The 15,300-nt window shown below is 33.3% G+C and overlaps 2 protein-coding genes across 2 annotated transcripts; one reads left to right on the forward strand and one right to left on the reverse strand.

The window, feature by feature from the left end:
* Window positions 1–1,800: 1,800 nt before the first annotated feature.
* LOC8274279 (probable protein phosphatase 2C 33) lies at window positions 1,801–7,263 on the forward strand. Its single transcript, XM_002514791.4, has 5 exons — window positions 1,801–3,362; window positions 4,186–4,575; window positions 4,681–4,798; window positions 6,037–6,260; window positions 6,366–7,263. The coding sequence occupies exons 1-5, from the start codon at window positions 3,108–3,110 to the stop codon at window positions 6,876–6,878; spliced, it is 1,500 nt and encodes a 499-aa protein (XP_002514837.1). The 5' UTR covers window positions 1,801–3,107; the 3' UTR covers window positions 6,879–7,263.
* Window positions 7,264–9,000: 1,737 nt separating this feature from the next.
* Window positions 9,001–15,149, reverse strand: LOC8274278 (serine carboxypeptidase 1). The gene is made up of 14 exons (XM_015716625.3): window positions 14,882–15,149; window positions 14,627–14,763; window positions 11,786–11,862; window positions 11,531–11,653; window positions 11,324–11,426; window positions 11,196–11,233; window positions 10,963–11,067; window positions 10,785–10,862; window positions 10,249–10,491; window positions 10,044–10,109; window positions 9,834–9,955; window positions 9,642–9,755; window positions 9,482–9,527; window positions 9,001–9,386 (listed from the first exon to the last, which is right to left on the reverse strand). Exons 1-14 carry the CDS (start codon window positions 15,031–15,033, stop codon window positions 9,303–9,305), a joined length of 1,488 nt encoding a protein of 495 aa, XP_015572111.1. The 5' UTR covers window positions 15,034–15,149; the 3' UTR covers window positions 9,001–9,302.
* Between the last annotated feature and the right edge of the window lie 151 nt (window positions 15,150–15,300).

Genomic DNA, 15,300 nt, shown 5'->3' on the forward strand with positions numbered 1-15,300 from the left:
AATTTTAAGTTAAATTTATAAAATTCTAGATTCCCTTTATTCAAATGAACCCTAAAGAAGTTAAGAGACTTGAAAAATAGATTTTTAATAATAATGCTTTGGACTACTTATAGTGTTAAACATGAATTTTGTAACAAATTATAATTCTTAGAACAACTCCTATGCCAGTGAATAAGAAAGTCTTCTTTTGGAGACCAAACTAAAAAACTATGTGCTTTTCAATTTTATGAATAAATGTTGATGTCTTTTTTTATTTTATAAAAAAAAAAATAAACTGTAATATTACACTGACATATAATTATTGGTGATCTATCTTTAATATAATAAAAAGGTAAAAAAGAATTAATATGATACATCTAAAAGTCTCACCAAAGTCAACCATTCCAGAAAACTTCAAGATTGACCTCAGGAACCTTTCCCATTTTTGTTTTTGTATTTAATACAATTTGTTTCCTCATTTTCTTATTTTATAATATAAAAATACACTCAGTTTCACCCTTTTCTTTTTTCTTGCTAACAAATTTGTCACAAGTCAATAATGCATATGGAAACCTAAATTCTTGGTGTTTAAAACTAATAAAAAACAATTAATGTTAAGGTCATATTGCAGCAAATGCAAAATGAATTAGTCTAAAATGATAATATTTTATTGATCTATGAGTCTACCAACATGTCAAACTCAACTAATATTGATAAATTAAGATGAATAATAATAAAATGTATTTTTTTTTTCCCTTCCATCTTGGCCTCTTATCTTTCATATTTTTCAAGCTTTCTCTATAAATATTATATATTAGCTTCCAGAAAGGTTATTTGTAAGTGTCTCTGTTTCCAAGTTGTACCTCTGCCCCTACTTCTCATTAAGTAGATTTAATGCTTTTTAAATGTTTGCCATAAGTGTACTCTTAGCATTGTATTAAAATATAATTTTTTTCTTTTTACCAAAAAAAATAAAAATTTTATGACCTAAGAAATATGCATAATCTATTCTTTGTAGCTGCTCATAATATATATATTTTATATATTAAAATATTAAATTTTAATGAAGTTTGATATTTTACTAGTCTTTTTTGTTCTAAAAATTATATATATATATATATATATATATATATATATATATATATAAAATACACCAAACACCAAAAAGTAATTTTTAGAATATTTTTTTTTTATATACAACTAAACAACAAAATATATTATTTTTCTCAATAAAGTTCTCATCAGAATTATTCTTTTAAAAAGAGTTATTTCTCATCCTTAAAAAGTGAAGCCCAAATATCTATTAGATTATTTAATCTTTCTTTTTTTGGTTGTCAAAAGTAACTGGATTAAAACACTCTTTTATTGGGAAATTTCTTAAGTGGAATAGGTAAGCTGTCAATTGTTATTTAATCTGAAAGAAATCATACTAAAAGTAAGTGAAAGCTTTGCCTGAGCCTGATGTTCTTGGGTTGTGTCCTAATTCTAGCAATGGAAATGGGTTAGTGGAGATAACCTAAAGGGAAAGATAAATAAATGAAGGTTTAAGAAAAGATTAAATATAAAATATGAATTTCTGTGTTCCAATCCTTCACTTATTTATTTAAATTATTTAGACATTTTGCTTATTAGTTCTACCCGCATGATTAAAATTTGCTTTTTATTTCTCAAAAAGGAAAAGCTTTTAAGAAATAAAAAAGAAATTGTATGGCCCATAATCTATAAGTTAACAAGTTACTAGTTAACTCTCTATTTTATCCAAATATTGTTGTTAGGATTAGGAACATCTCTTAAACTCTTTTGCCATATCTGAGAACTTGTGATAGTGACACACAAGGAAGAGAGAGAGACACTCTTCTCTCTCTTTCTCTTTCTATCTCTAAAACCTTCTCTCTCTAGAATTCTCTTTCTCCTCTATCTGTCTATCTATCTATCTAAAGTTTTTATTATTAAGAGCGGTTTTTATGCAAATTTTGCTTCTTCTCTTTTGTGGGTGTTAGTTAGTGGTTCCTATTATTTCTCCATAATAATCAAAGTTTCTGCCTTTCTCATTTTTGGTTCTCTTACCCACAGACTCTCTCTCTCTCTCTCCAACAAATTCACTCCCTCTCTCTCTCTAACCCAAAAATTCAATCTTTACCCCATTTTTTCTAAAAAGAATTTGTCTGTCTCCAAAACTGAGTTCTTTTTATGCCCAGCATTGAATTGTGCTTCTCTCTCTCTCTCTCTCTCTCTCTCTTTTTATCAATTCTTCTTTAGCATTATTGGGTTTGTGTTTTTGCTTCAATCTTGGTCAATCAAATCTTGATCTGGATAAGGGTTTGCTGTAATGAAAATTTTGAAGCTGAATTTTTGTTGGAATTGGTGAAAGTTTTGGATTTGCAATTGAGGTTGGTGAGGAACAATTGTTAATAAATCAAAACAAAAGGTGTCCTTTTTTTATTTATATATCTTCAGTTGAAGGGGATTTAAATTTCTAGAGGAAAGGCTTATTCTTTTTTTTTTTTGTGTGTAATAGATCTTCTTATATAGATCTGGCTTTTATAATATATATGCTTTTTTAGCTTTTCATGATGTGTTTTTGAAAGAAAAAATGGAAAAGAGGGAGTGAAGATTCTTATCCATTAAAAAGTATCTTTTCCTTCTGTAGCAAGTAAGAAAAGCTTTGGCAAATTCTATTCTTCTTTTGCTTATTGGTGGATTGCATGATTCAGAGCTTTTGCTTTTAAGCCAAATCTAAGCTATAGCTTGATTCTCCGGCAGTGAGTTCAAAAGGGTATACTGCAGTTTTCTTATAGATTGCTCTTTAAGTGGTTTGATGCCTTATTGATGAATTAGTCCAACTGTGAATTTAGATGATTTTTAGATTTGATCTCTAATTCTGGAGATTGATGAAGTCGAACTCAGTTGGTTTATAGGCTCTAAATTTCCAGAGATTGTTATTTGATCATTTTAAGGGTGAAGCTTTTGGTTGATTAATCCAATCCCGTCCCATCATTGGCCTGTGAATTTAAGAAATTTTTTAGGATCTTCACCAATCAGTTCTTACGGATCCGTCTTCAGAAAATAGTGGGTGCTATTGCCCGGCTGGTCTGGAGTGCATATTAAATATTATCAGGGCCCTGAGGATGGGGTCCTGCTTGTCTGCAGAAAGCAGGAGCCCTCGCCCTGGTACACCTTCCTCTCCTGGTTTTGGTGTCAGGAAGAAGAAGAACTCAAAGAAGAGACCAGGGTCAAGGAACTCTTCATTTGATTATCGGAGGGAAGAACCACTGCATAGGATTCCAGGCAGGCTGTTCTTGAATGGTTCCAGTGATATTGCTTCACTCTTTACCCAACAAGGCAGGAAAGGGACCAATCAAGATGCCATGATTGTTTGGGAGGTTAGTGTTTATATATATCATCTTTTTCATTTTCTTTAAATAGTAATTCTTCTTGAAATGGTTGATATTAAAAATCAAATATTGTTCTTGGTTAGCTTTGCAACAAGCAGTCAGGGTTTATCTCGTTGCTTGAATAGGAGAATTCACTCCAAACAAATCTAGTGTTCTCAATCTAAATTTCCTCTTTGCTACCTTTGAATCCTCATCTTATCCTTAGAATATGAGTTTTCTTTCCTTGAGAGAACTATAAATCTAGTTAGTAGCATTCTGCTCTCTATTTTAAAGAATTATATTAAAGGCCTATGTTTTCTCTTCTTTATTTCTGGTTCTTGTCCAACCTTTTGCTGTTTCGCCAAACTCTTTCTGTGATTGCATGTATTGGTTTCATGTGATGTATGGAGGAGTATCCTACTGCAAGTTGGTTAGGATTAAGTGTACGCATACTTCTAGTTGGTAACTTAAAAGCAATCGATTAAACAAACTGGAATTGTCTTTGTTCTACATCCATGATAGGCTTATTGTTTTGGCAGACTTCATACAGCATATGATTATGCCAATTCCCCCCTTCTTGATGATTATTGAAACTATATGTCTTTCAAATCCTGGCCATGTTCAGCAAAGGCCAAAACATTCTACTTTTGTCTATTGCACCCTGTTTGCATAACAATGATTAAGAGGTCCTGTGATAACTATTATCTTCATTGTTCAATATGTACCACTTTTTTGCTTTATTTAATTAAAATATGATGTTAAAGTGTACCCCCACATTTGAAAGTTGTGGAAAGAAAAATTCTCAGTGCATTGAGCATGTGGAATTTTTCAGAATTTTGGATCAAGGACAGATACAGTTTTTTGCGGAGTTTTTGATGGACACGGTCCATATGGTCATATGGTTGCTAAAAGAGTGAGGGATCATCTTCCCCTTAAACTTAGTGCTCATTGGGAAGTAAATATAACCAGCGAGGATGTTCTCAAAGAGATAAGCCTTAATACCGCAGGAAGCATGAACTCTGAAGACACCACCTTTGTATCTGCTGATGAAGAATCTAGGGCCTCTGTTGATCTTGACGATACTGTAAAACATCCAGAGATTTTTCAGACATTGAAAGAGTCGTTTCTCAAGGCTTTCAAAGTCATGGACAGGGAACTCAGAATTCATGCAAATATTGATTGCTTTTGCAGTGGGACAACAGCAGTTACACTGATCAAGCAGGTTTCTACTTGCTAGATCATCAAAACTTCTATTTCATAAGATCTAAAATTTTTAAATTTATCTGATATATCGTTCTTCATAATGTTTGCCTTGCTGTCTCTGTAGGGTCGCAATCTCGTTGTTGGTAATGTTGGGGATTCCAGAGCAGTGCTGGGTACTAGGGACAAGGATGACTCTCTTGTGGCAGTTCAGTTGACTGTTGATCTGAAACCGAATCTTCCAGGTAGCTTCCTACTCTTGCTCTCTTTCATAGTAAGAATAAGTTCTTATTGAATATGACCACTGATGGTTTCTGCAAAAGTAGTGTCCTCGCTTGGCTAGGAATTAGGCATTAATACATTCATGTACAAGGGACTAGAGCTCATTGTTGCTTATTTTATGCACATGATGGAAACTAATATTAATTTTTTTTCATCACTAAAAGCCTAGTTATTCCTAGGAATCTATCTTGGGATATAACATATACAGTCCCTCCTTTTGTTTAATTGCTATTTCCCCTAGCTTTCAAATCTGCATTATTACATCTTCTGCTGAGCAATCAAGCTGTAAGAGAAGGGATAAAAGGGCCCGAGGGAAATAACCTGATTTCTACAACCAAGTCTTCCATTTCTTTTCTAATCATCCCACTCTTATGAGAACGTTTGATGAGATGGTAAGAAACCTATGAGGAATTTCTTGATTCCACCTTCACACATCTGTATCTCTTTTAGTTCTATTATCCCTTAATCGCATAAGGCTCTGTTCGGCATTGGGTTTCGCACCGCTCTTAAAAATTGCAGTTGTTTTTTCCTTATCTGCTTCTGGTTGGCCACGGTCTGGAAAAAGCTGGAAATTCACTTTCTCTGCAACCAAGGTCTGGGAAACCCTTAGGTGCTGCAAAAAGCAGCCCAACCTCAGCACTGAAAGGGGGCTTTAATAGTGAAGTCTGTTCTTTCTCCATCATTAATTTTGTTCTTCCATTTGCATTTCTTATGTGCGTATTTATACTGGGAATAGCAGTAGTATAGAACAAGCATATCCAGGTAGGTGGTAATGTACGGAGTGCTCGAGTATCCTAAGTTGTAACATGCATGATACGCTTGCATATAGTTTTGATTGTTTTGATTAGAGAGGTAATTTCAAGTATGTATTTCACTTGATGATAACTCCAGTGTACTTTAATATGTGGTTATTAGCAATCAGATCTTTAGATTATTTGTAAAACAAGAGCAATTAGGCAATTAATGACTCTTTCAAAAGTTGATTCAGTTGAGGATGCTGAGGCACATAGGTCTAAAGACCTAGAGTAGAAATGCACTTACCACAAGCTTGAGTTTAATAATAATAGACTGTAAGAGTAAGTGTACATGCTGGACAAGGAAAAGACTTGCACTGTCATGATGTGTCATATTTTATTGTCCCCCTTCTTTAGCTTATCTTACTGTTATTTTCTTTCTTTTTTTCTTTAATTGGCTATTACAGCGGAAGCGGAAAGAATTCGGAAGTGTAAAGGGCGTGTTTTTGCTCTTCAGGATGAACCTGAGGTAGCTAGAGTCTGGCTACCAAACAATGACTCTCCTGGCCTAGCCATGGCGCGGGCTTTTGGAGATTTCTGCCTGAAGGATTTTGGCTTAATCTCTGTGCCCGACGTATCCTTCCGACGCCTAAGTGAGAAAGATGAATTTATAGTCTTGGCTACTGATGGGGTAAGCTCTTGTTCTAGCATGTAATCCATTTTCGCTTTATTGATTATTGAATGGATTTAACCTCTTCCATTTCTTAGGATCTGATTGAATATTGATTTGTTGCAGATATGGGATGTTCTCTCGAATAAAGAGGTGGTAGACATTGTAGCTTCAGTCCCAACACGACCTTCTGCAGCAAGAGCCTTGGTTGAGTCAGCAGTTAGAGCTTGGAGATACAAGTATCCAACCTCAAAAGTTGATGACTGCGCAGTAGTTTGCCTCTTCCTAGACTCTAACAATGTATCTACCGCTTCCACTGTCAATGCCAATAGCAATATCAATACCAAAGAGCAGCCTACGTCAGAGGACCAAGCTGACGTTGACAGTCAGAAAGAGGATGATCTCAACGGTCCAACTGGATTGGGCCGCTCAGGCACCGTGCGGAATGGGAAAGAGGTACTCTCAGACGGAATTGGAGAAGAAGATAATTCAAAGCAAGATGAAATGCAATCAGAATATGGAATAGAGTGGTCTGCTCTAGAAGGAGTTTCGCGCGTCAACACCCTACTGAATTTGCCAAGGTTTGTGCCGGGGAAGGAGGATAAGAAGGCTGCCGGAGAGACAAAAGCATGGAAATGAAAACAGGAAAAGAAGAAAAAGCAAGGTTTTGTTAGTCCCGGATTTTCTTGATTAATTTCTATTCTTTCTTTTTCCTTATTTCTGCATGGTTTATTTTTCGACAGAAGGGGGAAAAATATTTCGTAGGGCCATTAAAATGTTAAAATTTGGACTGGAGAGGTGGGCCCGGCTATATTAGTGTGTCTGGGAAAGTGTCCTTCCTCTATCTAGGGTGGGTAGAATTGGAATTTTTGTAAAATCCAACTCTCCGTCTATTTCCTTTTCTTTTTCTTTTTCTTTTTCTTTTATTAATTTTTGTACTTCGAAATTCCATGTGTGATCTGTTGGTTTTTGTCCATGTTTATAATAATTTTGTGACAATGAAGCATCTCAAGTTTCACTTGAACATCTGATATTTCCTTTCTTTGATCTTGTCATGTTCTTTATATGGAACTGTCCTTGCTTTGTAGTTCATGTATTTCCTAGAGCAAAACTTTTGGCTCCCACTCTTTTGTTGGTTTGCTTTTCCACTAACCAAAAGCAGAAAACAACTGCCTTGTTCTTGTTCTTTCTGCCTCAAGTGGCCAACTTGAGTTGGGAAGTGATTATTTTTAGATGGAAACTCATTGGCACAGAAACAATTTCGAAGCGGCTGGCTAGGGTGCCATTGAGGCCTAAAAATATCTGCTCCTTTTGACTAGAATCTCAGAGCCACATACTGATGCTTCACTGTTTTCTTGGGATTCTTATGAATTCCTGTGGAACACAGAATTTGCTAGGTTATGGCTGTGAGAGGAGGTAGAATTACGGCAACAAATGAAATTGTCCATCTGATTATCTGTATTTGTATTAAGTTAATTGTCTCGTATTTAAGTGACACTGTTTGAAAATGAGCTGCCCTTTCATTCTTGGGCTGATTAGTCTATTTTAGCATTTTGTCTTCCTCTGTTCATGGAATCTTTTAACTCTTTAACCACAAAAGATTTTGACCTAGTCGACAAGAAATTGCAAGTTGCTTTCTGAAATATATTTTGACTTTTTTAAGTTGTACCGTTTTATACCGAATATTATAATTTCTATCAAACTAAGTTGTCTTGTCCTTGGAACCATGTGAATTAAAATAAGCAATGATTTAGAGAGGATGTGTGTTTATGATCAACATATTCCAGTTTTCCTGATCCTCTGTAAATACATTCCCAATTGAAAATCTTATTTGCATATCCAAAAATCAGCAGACGGTGGCAGGACATGGAAGTGGGGCATGGAAATTTGCCATATGCATGCCCTTGAAAGCGACCTTCTTCGCATCCCAAAGATGATAGGTTCTTTAATATTCTGCAATTTCTGTTTTCCAGACTATCAATGCTGTCTTGCCACCCCTCGGGCAAATTCTGAGTGTCAGGCCAATCCCTTTTTTTTTTTCCTGACAGAAAAGTAACGGGAGATCATTTCTCTATCTGGTTCCCTGAAGGATAGAATATGTAGATGTATCATTTACTTTCTTGGGCGGCTCTCTTTTTGACCTAAATATCCTCAGGAAACCAAGAACCGGTATTCAGCGTTGTCAATGGTTTGGCCTTAACTATAAGTCTGCAAGTAGTCTCACAGAGTCGACTTCTTACAGATTTTTCCCTGATTACATTCTTGGAGCAAAATCTCAGCTTCTTGCAACGGATTACATAAATATCTTTCCATGAGCACAACTGGATAATACAGTGCATTGTGGTTCTACTTTAACTTTGGGTTTTCGGGGTTCTGAAAAACATTTTTGCTGTTTTATAAGATCAGAATAGAATCGCATATGCTTGGTTTCTCAGCTTTTGAATGGAAGGTGGAAGACCTTTGGGTTTTTTTGTTTTTTTTCTTTTCTTGAACTCAGCTACTAGTCTTTAGATGTTAGGTGTAGCAATATCCCCAAAGATTGGATCACAGGATGAGACACTACTGAAACTCTTAATACTGCTAAATTTCTTGAAAATGTTACCTTTTTTGTTTTCTTTTGATATTCTTTATTCAGTGATGCAACATGACAGTACCATGATGTGTCGATTCTGCAAGTTATAGCCATGAATTTATTTTCAGAAATGACTTGAAAGGAAAGTTAAATAAAGATAGGACAGATGTATTTCACACAAATGAAACATAAATCAAAAGGCACTTTCTTGCCACTGGATATATGTATGGTTTTCTTTTTCAGGCTAAAGACTGAAAATTCAATGCCTCTTTTAGCCTGTCTAAAGGCACAATAATCTGAACTTGAATTATTATCTGACTTGAGACCTAAATTATGTATTGGTACAATCGAAGTCTTATTAGAAATAATTACTCTTTCTTCCTTGTATAATTTAATGGAACTTTATTTCTTCCATTATACAGCAGAAGAGGATGAAAATCAAAATGCAATTCACTAAACATTTATGCAGCCTTTATCCTTGCGAAATTTGACTATATTGTTTTCCCATCTAGCCAACGGGTAAAGAAATCCAAGGACTCCTGAGGCTTGTATTCAGGAACTGTATGCCCTGCACCCTGAAGATTGCCATTACATGCATAAGCAAACTTTAAGCATAATTGAGAGGTAGCTAAGTTACATAATTAAGCAAGAAGCTAATAAATTTTGATACCTTGATAGTCAAGAAAATGAGGTTTTTGTCATATCCTTGCAAGTACCTGTAACAAATGATTAAACCATAATCAAGAGCCAACCGAAAAATGTACAAAAATTTACAAACATACTACTGAAGAATTAAACATGAAACTACAGAGAGATTAGATAAAACATACCCAGCAACTTGACCATTGGACATCCATGGTCTCCATTCATCAACTATCTTATATCCAAGCGATCTAGTCCATGCCTGAGTCCCAGTGAAGGGCACACACATGTCATGATCACCACTGCAAGAATTACAACTTTATTTCTGAATCTCCTTGTCAATGGATTAATTAGTTAGTTGACTTGAGTTGGGTACATACCTGTAAATGAGTGCTCGATATCCTTGTGTTGTTAGGTTCTTGTGATAAGATATCATACTTCCAGCACCGTATTCATAATCTATTCTACTTGAGCATAGTTCCCAAGGACCCGCAATTGATTTCTGGTATTGTGTATGAACACAGAATGTCTCAGGGTATAAAATATAAAAATTGTTGAAATATAAGTAAAAACAAGCTAGAATCATTTACTGGTTCAGCATGGATTGCTTTTCTAACTGAATCATCGTTTAACCATGTAGTCGCAACTTCATCACTCTGCAATACAAGAAACTCATGTACAATCATTCCATTTTAAATTTTAATTAAGCATGCAAATAAAAAGCTTCCTGACAAGAAGAAAAATAAAAGTAAATCAAGAGGTAATTACAAAAGGGATTAGATTTGAATTACTTACGAAGCATGGGACACTGCCTTGGCTTGCTAGTTCGGGCCACAAAGGAAATTTACCATTCTTTTCTAGTCTCCAAAGAGGCCAAGCACGACCAAACATTCTGGTTCTGACCTTAAGAGGCCTGTCAGTAACCCCCAATTGCTTGAAGCTATCTGGCAAGCTTGAGTTTCCTTTAGCCTTCTGTTGTGATTCAGGGTCATGGTAGCAAGCCTCAAGAATGTCATAAATGTTGAGGCCCGAGATAGACTAATGCAAAATAATCATAAAACATTATAGTTAGATGCTGTTTATGATCCAGGTTATCAAGAAGGGAAAGGAAAAGAAAAAAAAAAGAGAAAAGAACTTAATCTGTTGATCATAAGAAATGTATGTAGTTGAATTTAGTAAAAGTTAGGCTTCAATTAAAATCCCAACTTATAATATAGCAGTTCTGAAAATTCTGATATCGCGGATTAAGATCTTACGAATATACAAATATAAGAATATCATTGATAAAAAATTTGAAAAAGAATTCGAGTAAAAATAGAAAATTGTCTTACCCTATCTAGTTTATCAAGGCTTGAGTCACAATTAGCAGTGGGATTATAATAGTTTCCTTTGCAAGTACTTTGAATTTCCTGCAAGAGTATTCACTGACTTAATCATGAGAAAAATCCAAACCAAAGGGTCTAATTTAGAGAGGGAAAAAGAAAACACCATTTACAAGAATGTCCAAACCTCAAAAATATCATTGGAGATAAGACCCATCCCATGTGCAAAAGAGACAAGAGCATTGATTCCATCATATTGACTGCGAGATGCTCCATTACCTATCAAGTAACCCTGCATATGTAAATTACATATATATGTTTATTAGCCTAAAAATGATTCATCACATTCACATGTAGCTATATCAAATTACTCTAAATGATTTCTTTTCTTCTTTCCTTTTTTCTTTAAATGACATATACCTTGAAATTGAGAATGGGCTTTTGACCAGATTTTATTCCTGCAAGAAAGTGATATTTAATTTGTAAATTCAAAGTCAGTAAATACAAAAATATATGTCACTAAACTTGTACAGATATAGAGAGCATGCCTTTAGCCACTTCAGAAGCAAGGGTAGGCACATAGATTCCAGCATAAGACTCTCCAGATATATAAAAGGGATTGGTAACAAATTCTGGGTATAATTCAAACCACTGTATATTGTAAACAACAAAAACATGGGTAAGTTAATATTTCCAAAATCATATAGACTGCGAAGCCCCTTTCTAAATAAATTAAACATAAGAACAGTAATTACCTTAAGGAGGAAAGTATGTGTATCAGCTGCAGTTTGTAAGTCATCATTTGTATATTTACTTGTGTTTTTGGAGTAAGAGAGGCCAACCCCACAAGGAGAGTCCAAATATATGATACTCGAAACCTAGGGAATTAATATCATCAAAATTCATGCATTAAGAAAATTAATAGAGATGTTAAATAAAGTTTACAAGCTTAAATTAGTGGACAGTGTAAGAAATGTAAAGAATTTAATTATATCAGTAAGCAATGAGACCTTGGACCAGCTATATGGATTGAGATGCAATGTGGGCAGGCTTCCTTTTTGCTGCCCTTCTTGATAGTTGAATGGTCCTGCATATTGCATACATAGATTTTAATATTTGAAACAAAGAAAATAATACTTTTGTTGTTGAATTAGTGGTAGATAACTATAATTGTTAAGAGTTCAAATTTTGTTTCTTTTCTCCCTTCTTTATATCAGAAAACAAAATGTTTCCTTTGTCTTCCCTTCTCAATATCATTTGATCCATGTATACTGATTAATTAACTCCAACGATCATGCATAGTATAATCAGGCCTTTTTAAATTAATACCTATATAATTCATAATCTTTGATATTTAATCAAATTCCATGAAACCAAAAAATGTTCTATAAACATAATTCAATACTTTTATTGTTTAATAATTAATAATAATATCACAAAAGAGTTAATTAGCAGGATTATATGAATATAAAGTTAAGAGATTTCTAAAGTTTATACATAATTGTTTTTTTAAATAAGAATAATCATTTTGTTACATACTATTACTATAGAAATCATAAACTAACTCTCAGCAGTATACGTAAATAATAACGGATCGCTCTCTCTTATTCTTTATAAAAATGAATTTCGATTTAATGAGATGAACTCTGCCAAATCTGAGCCGTTCATTCTCCTAGTAGCTCTGTTATTGAATAACATTATTATAATAAATGTATTGTAGAGAGATGGCATGATAGTTGGTAGTGTTGATTATCGTCGTTCAATAATTAAAGAACGCACTCATAATTAACTAATATATGTTAATATTTAAAGTTCTTAAGAAGTAATAAAAGATTGTTTTCTTTGTCACTATAAATGGATAGGACTGAATGCTAACAATCAGCAATATGCATAGAACCCAGTAAAAAGAATAATATAATGTTCATTATAGGCAAAAGAACTTTTTAAAAAAAAAAAAGCCTTATTAGAAAAATTCAATTAAGTTCTTATTCTTTCTTTTGATTTGATTAAACCTATTAGCTTTTATAAAATGTCTAATTAAGTTTTTATTCTTTTTTTTTCAATTAAATTCATTAACTGTTATAAAATATCCAATTATCCCCTAATGCTAATGACGTCTAAAATACCGTTAAGTAGAAGAGTCTCATTATTTTGAAAGCACGAATAATAATCGCTCTGAATATTCTAAAGTCACATTTATATATCGTGAGAGAGAAAAAACCACTTCTTCTTCTTTATTTAACTTACATCATAGTTCCTATAACCGTAGAACTTTCTTCCAGGATTGGTTTTCCTCCATGAAATGTACATTTTTATGGTTTTATTGAAAAAAAATATATTGGAGATGGTATATGATATAATTTAACTCAACAATTTGCACTTACCCTCTACTTATAAATGAGTGTAATGAAGAAAACGAAAATATTTTTGACATTTCATGTGAGTAGAAAAATCACTACTCTTCTTTGTAAATTATGATTTATAGATACTAATTTTATAAAAATAAAGAGAAAGAAATAGTTTTTTCTCTCTCACGGGATATAAACGTAACTTTAAAATATTCAGAGCAGTTATTATTCGTGCTCTCAAAATAATGAGACCCTTATACTTAACGTCATTTCGGACGCTGTTAGCATTATGGGTTAATTGGACATTTTATAAAAAATTAATGGATTTAACTGAACTAAAAAATAGGATAGGAATTTAATTGGACTTCTTATAAAAATTAATAAGTTTAATTGAATCAAAAAAGAAAATAAAAACTTAATTGAACTTTCCTAATAAGTTTAAAAGTATTTTTATATTTTTTTTCTTCATAATATAAAATCATAATTTTTTGAGAGCTAAAATTAAAATCACGAAGAATTTACAAAGAAAAAGAAAATTAAAATATTTGAAAGCTGGGGAACATGGCCACCCCTCGGCCCCGTCATTGAAAACAATAGTAGCATTAGTAGGGTCATCAAGCAATTAATGTAATGTTTAGTTGATGAATTTTGGTTATAGAATAATTAACAAAAACAGAAATCATGTGCTTAATTGAAAATGAAATGGAGAAGGCACTAACGTCCCTGTCTTTGAAAGCAGTGGTTGTGGTTTACGCACATATCCAAAGAGAGACGTAATTAGACTGACCCTTTATTTCCTTTTTATTTTTTAATTTTTTTTATTAAGAAAGATTGACCTACCTCTTATTTTATAGTCGCTCTAATTTAGAGCACAAAATTACGTAAATTAAGAAAGGACCAAATATTTATGTTTAGGCAACCACTTACCATATAACCTACCTGATAAGACTTACCATCTGTGGGTAGTATCTGCCTTTTGACAAAAAGATGATCCATAAGCATCGTGAGCAATGGCGTTATTTTGAGTTAAATTATAAATATATTTTTAAGTTTGACTTATATTTTTTCTAGTTTATTTTGAGATTAGAGTAGATTGATAGACTTAGAAATAAATATAATTTATTTTTTCTATCTAAATTTCTCGGACTACAACCCACTCTGATATTTATGCGGTTCCGTCTATGATAATGAGTGTTTTATATATACACTATATTGATGATTAAAATATAGAAATCAAGCCAATAACTTAATGTCTAAATATCATATAATAATAGAGTCCAAGAATTCAAAATTTCTAACTACCGTTGCTTTTTATTCGGATCATGAATAAGCATTTTGTTTTATTTGGTGTTGTTTAGTGGGGGAATGTGCTGCCTCTGATGAGGCATTGCTTTGGTAATGGCCAGCGACATCCGGCAAAGAAATGAAGGAATTAAAGAAAAAGAAGTCATGCACAAGAGAAAGACAAGTTAAGAAAGCAAGGTGTTAATTACACACACGTACCATGCTCATAAACAAATCCATCGAAGCTAGAGCAACCAGGTCCACCATTCAGCCACAAAACAACTGCATCTTTTGATGGGTTTCTTTCAGAAACAATGAAGTAGTAGAAAAGATTCTTCTCATCAAAGCTCACATATCTACACACAAGATGAAACAGATGAGGTATATTACCTATAATACTCACATTAACATAACAAAAGCTTCTGAATTGAATCGAAATTAGGAAAAAAAAGAAAAGAAAAAAGAAAGACTTGCCCTGAGTAGTGTTTTGATGGGAAAGTGCCAGTGAAACCAGGTATGGAGGTTATGAGCGAACCTTTTGGAGCTGCTTCAATGAAAGAAAAGCTCAGAAGCACGCAAAATGTTATAGCAGAAAATAAGTTCAAGTGCTTATCCATGGCTATCATAACTCTACTCACTCCTGACAGTTTCTTTACAAGAAAGCTATCCAATATTTATAACACGTAAAAGGGTTTCCATGTGTGAATTTGAGAGAGAAAGTGGTGATATAAATTATAGAAAATTCTTAAATATATTGCATCCAAACAAACGAATGATACAGATTCCGAATATTTTATATTTAGATAATAAAAAATTAACACATATTTATAATTTTATAATTATCTCATAAATATTAATCATCCAACCAACGATGATTAGAAGCTTCCAAAAGA

The sequence above is a fragment of the Ricinus communis genome, chromosome 7 (assembly GCF_019578655.1).
Source record: "Ricinus communis isolate WT05 ecotype wild-type chromosome 7, ASM1957865v1, whole genome shotgun sequence".
In the NCBI taxonomy this organism is placed as follows: Eukaryota; Viridiplantae; Streptophyta; class Magnoliopsida; order Malpighiales; family Euphorbiaceae; genus Ricinus; species Ricinus communis.

Excerpts from the sequence above, each read along its gene's own strand:
- LOC8274279 (XM_002514791.4), top strand. The coding sequence starts at position 3,108 with ATGGGGTCCTGCTTGTCTGCAGAAAGCAGGAGCCCTCGCCCTGGTACA. Across the intron at positions 3,363-4,185 it reads ATGCCATGATTGTTTGGGAG|AATTTTGGATCAAGGACAGA; the intron begins GTTAGTGTTTAT and ends GGAATTTTTCAG. Across the intron at positions 6,261-6,365 it reads TAGTCTTGGCTACTGATGGG|ATATGGGATGTTCTCTCGAA; the intron begins GTAAGCTCTTGT and ends GATTTGTTGCAG.
- LOC8274278 (XM_015716625.3), bottom strand. The coding sequence starts at position 15,033 with ATGATAGCCATGGATAAGCACTTGAACTTATTTTCTGCTATAACATTT. Across the intron at positions 10,110-10,248 it reads AAGGCAGTGTCCCATGCTTC|AGTGATGAAGTTGCGACTAC; the intron begins GTAAGTAATTCA and ends CTTGTATTGCAG. Across the intron at positions 9,387-9,481 it reads TCATTTTCTTGACTATCAAG|GGTGCAGGGCATACAGTTCC; the intron begins GTATCAAAATTT and ends GGCAATCTTCAG.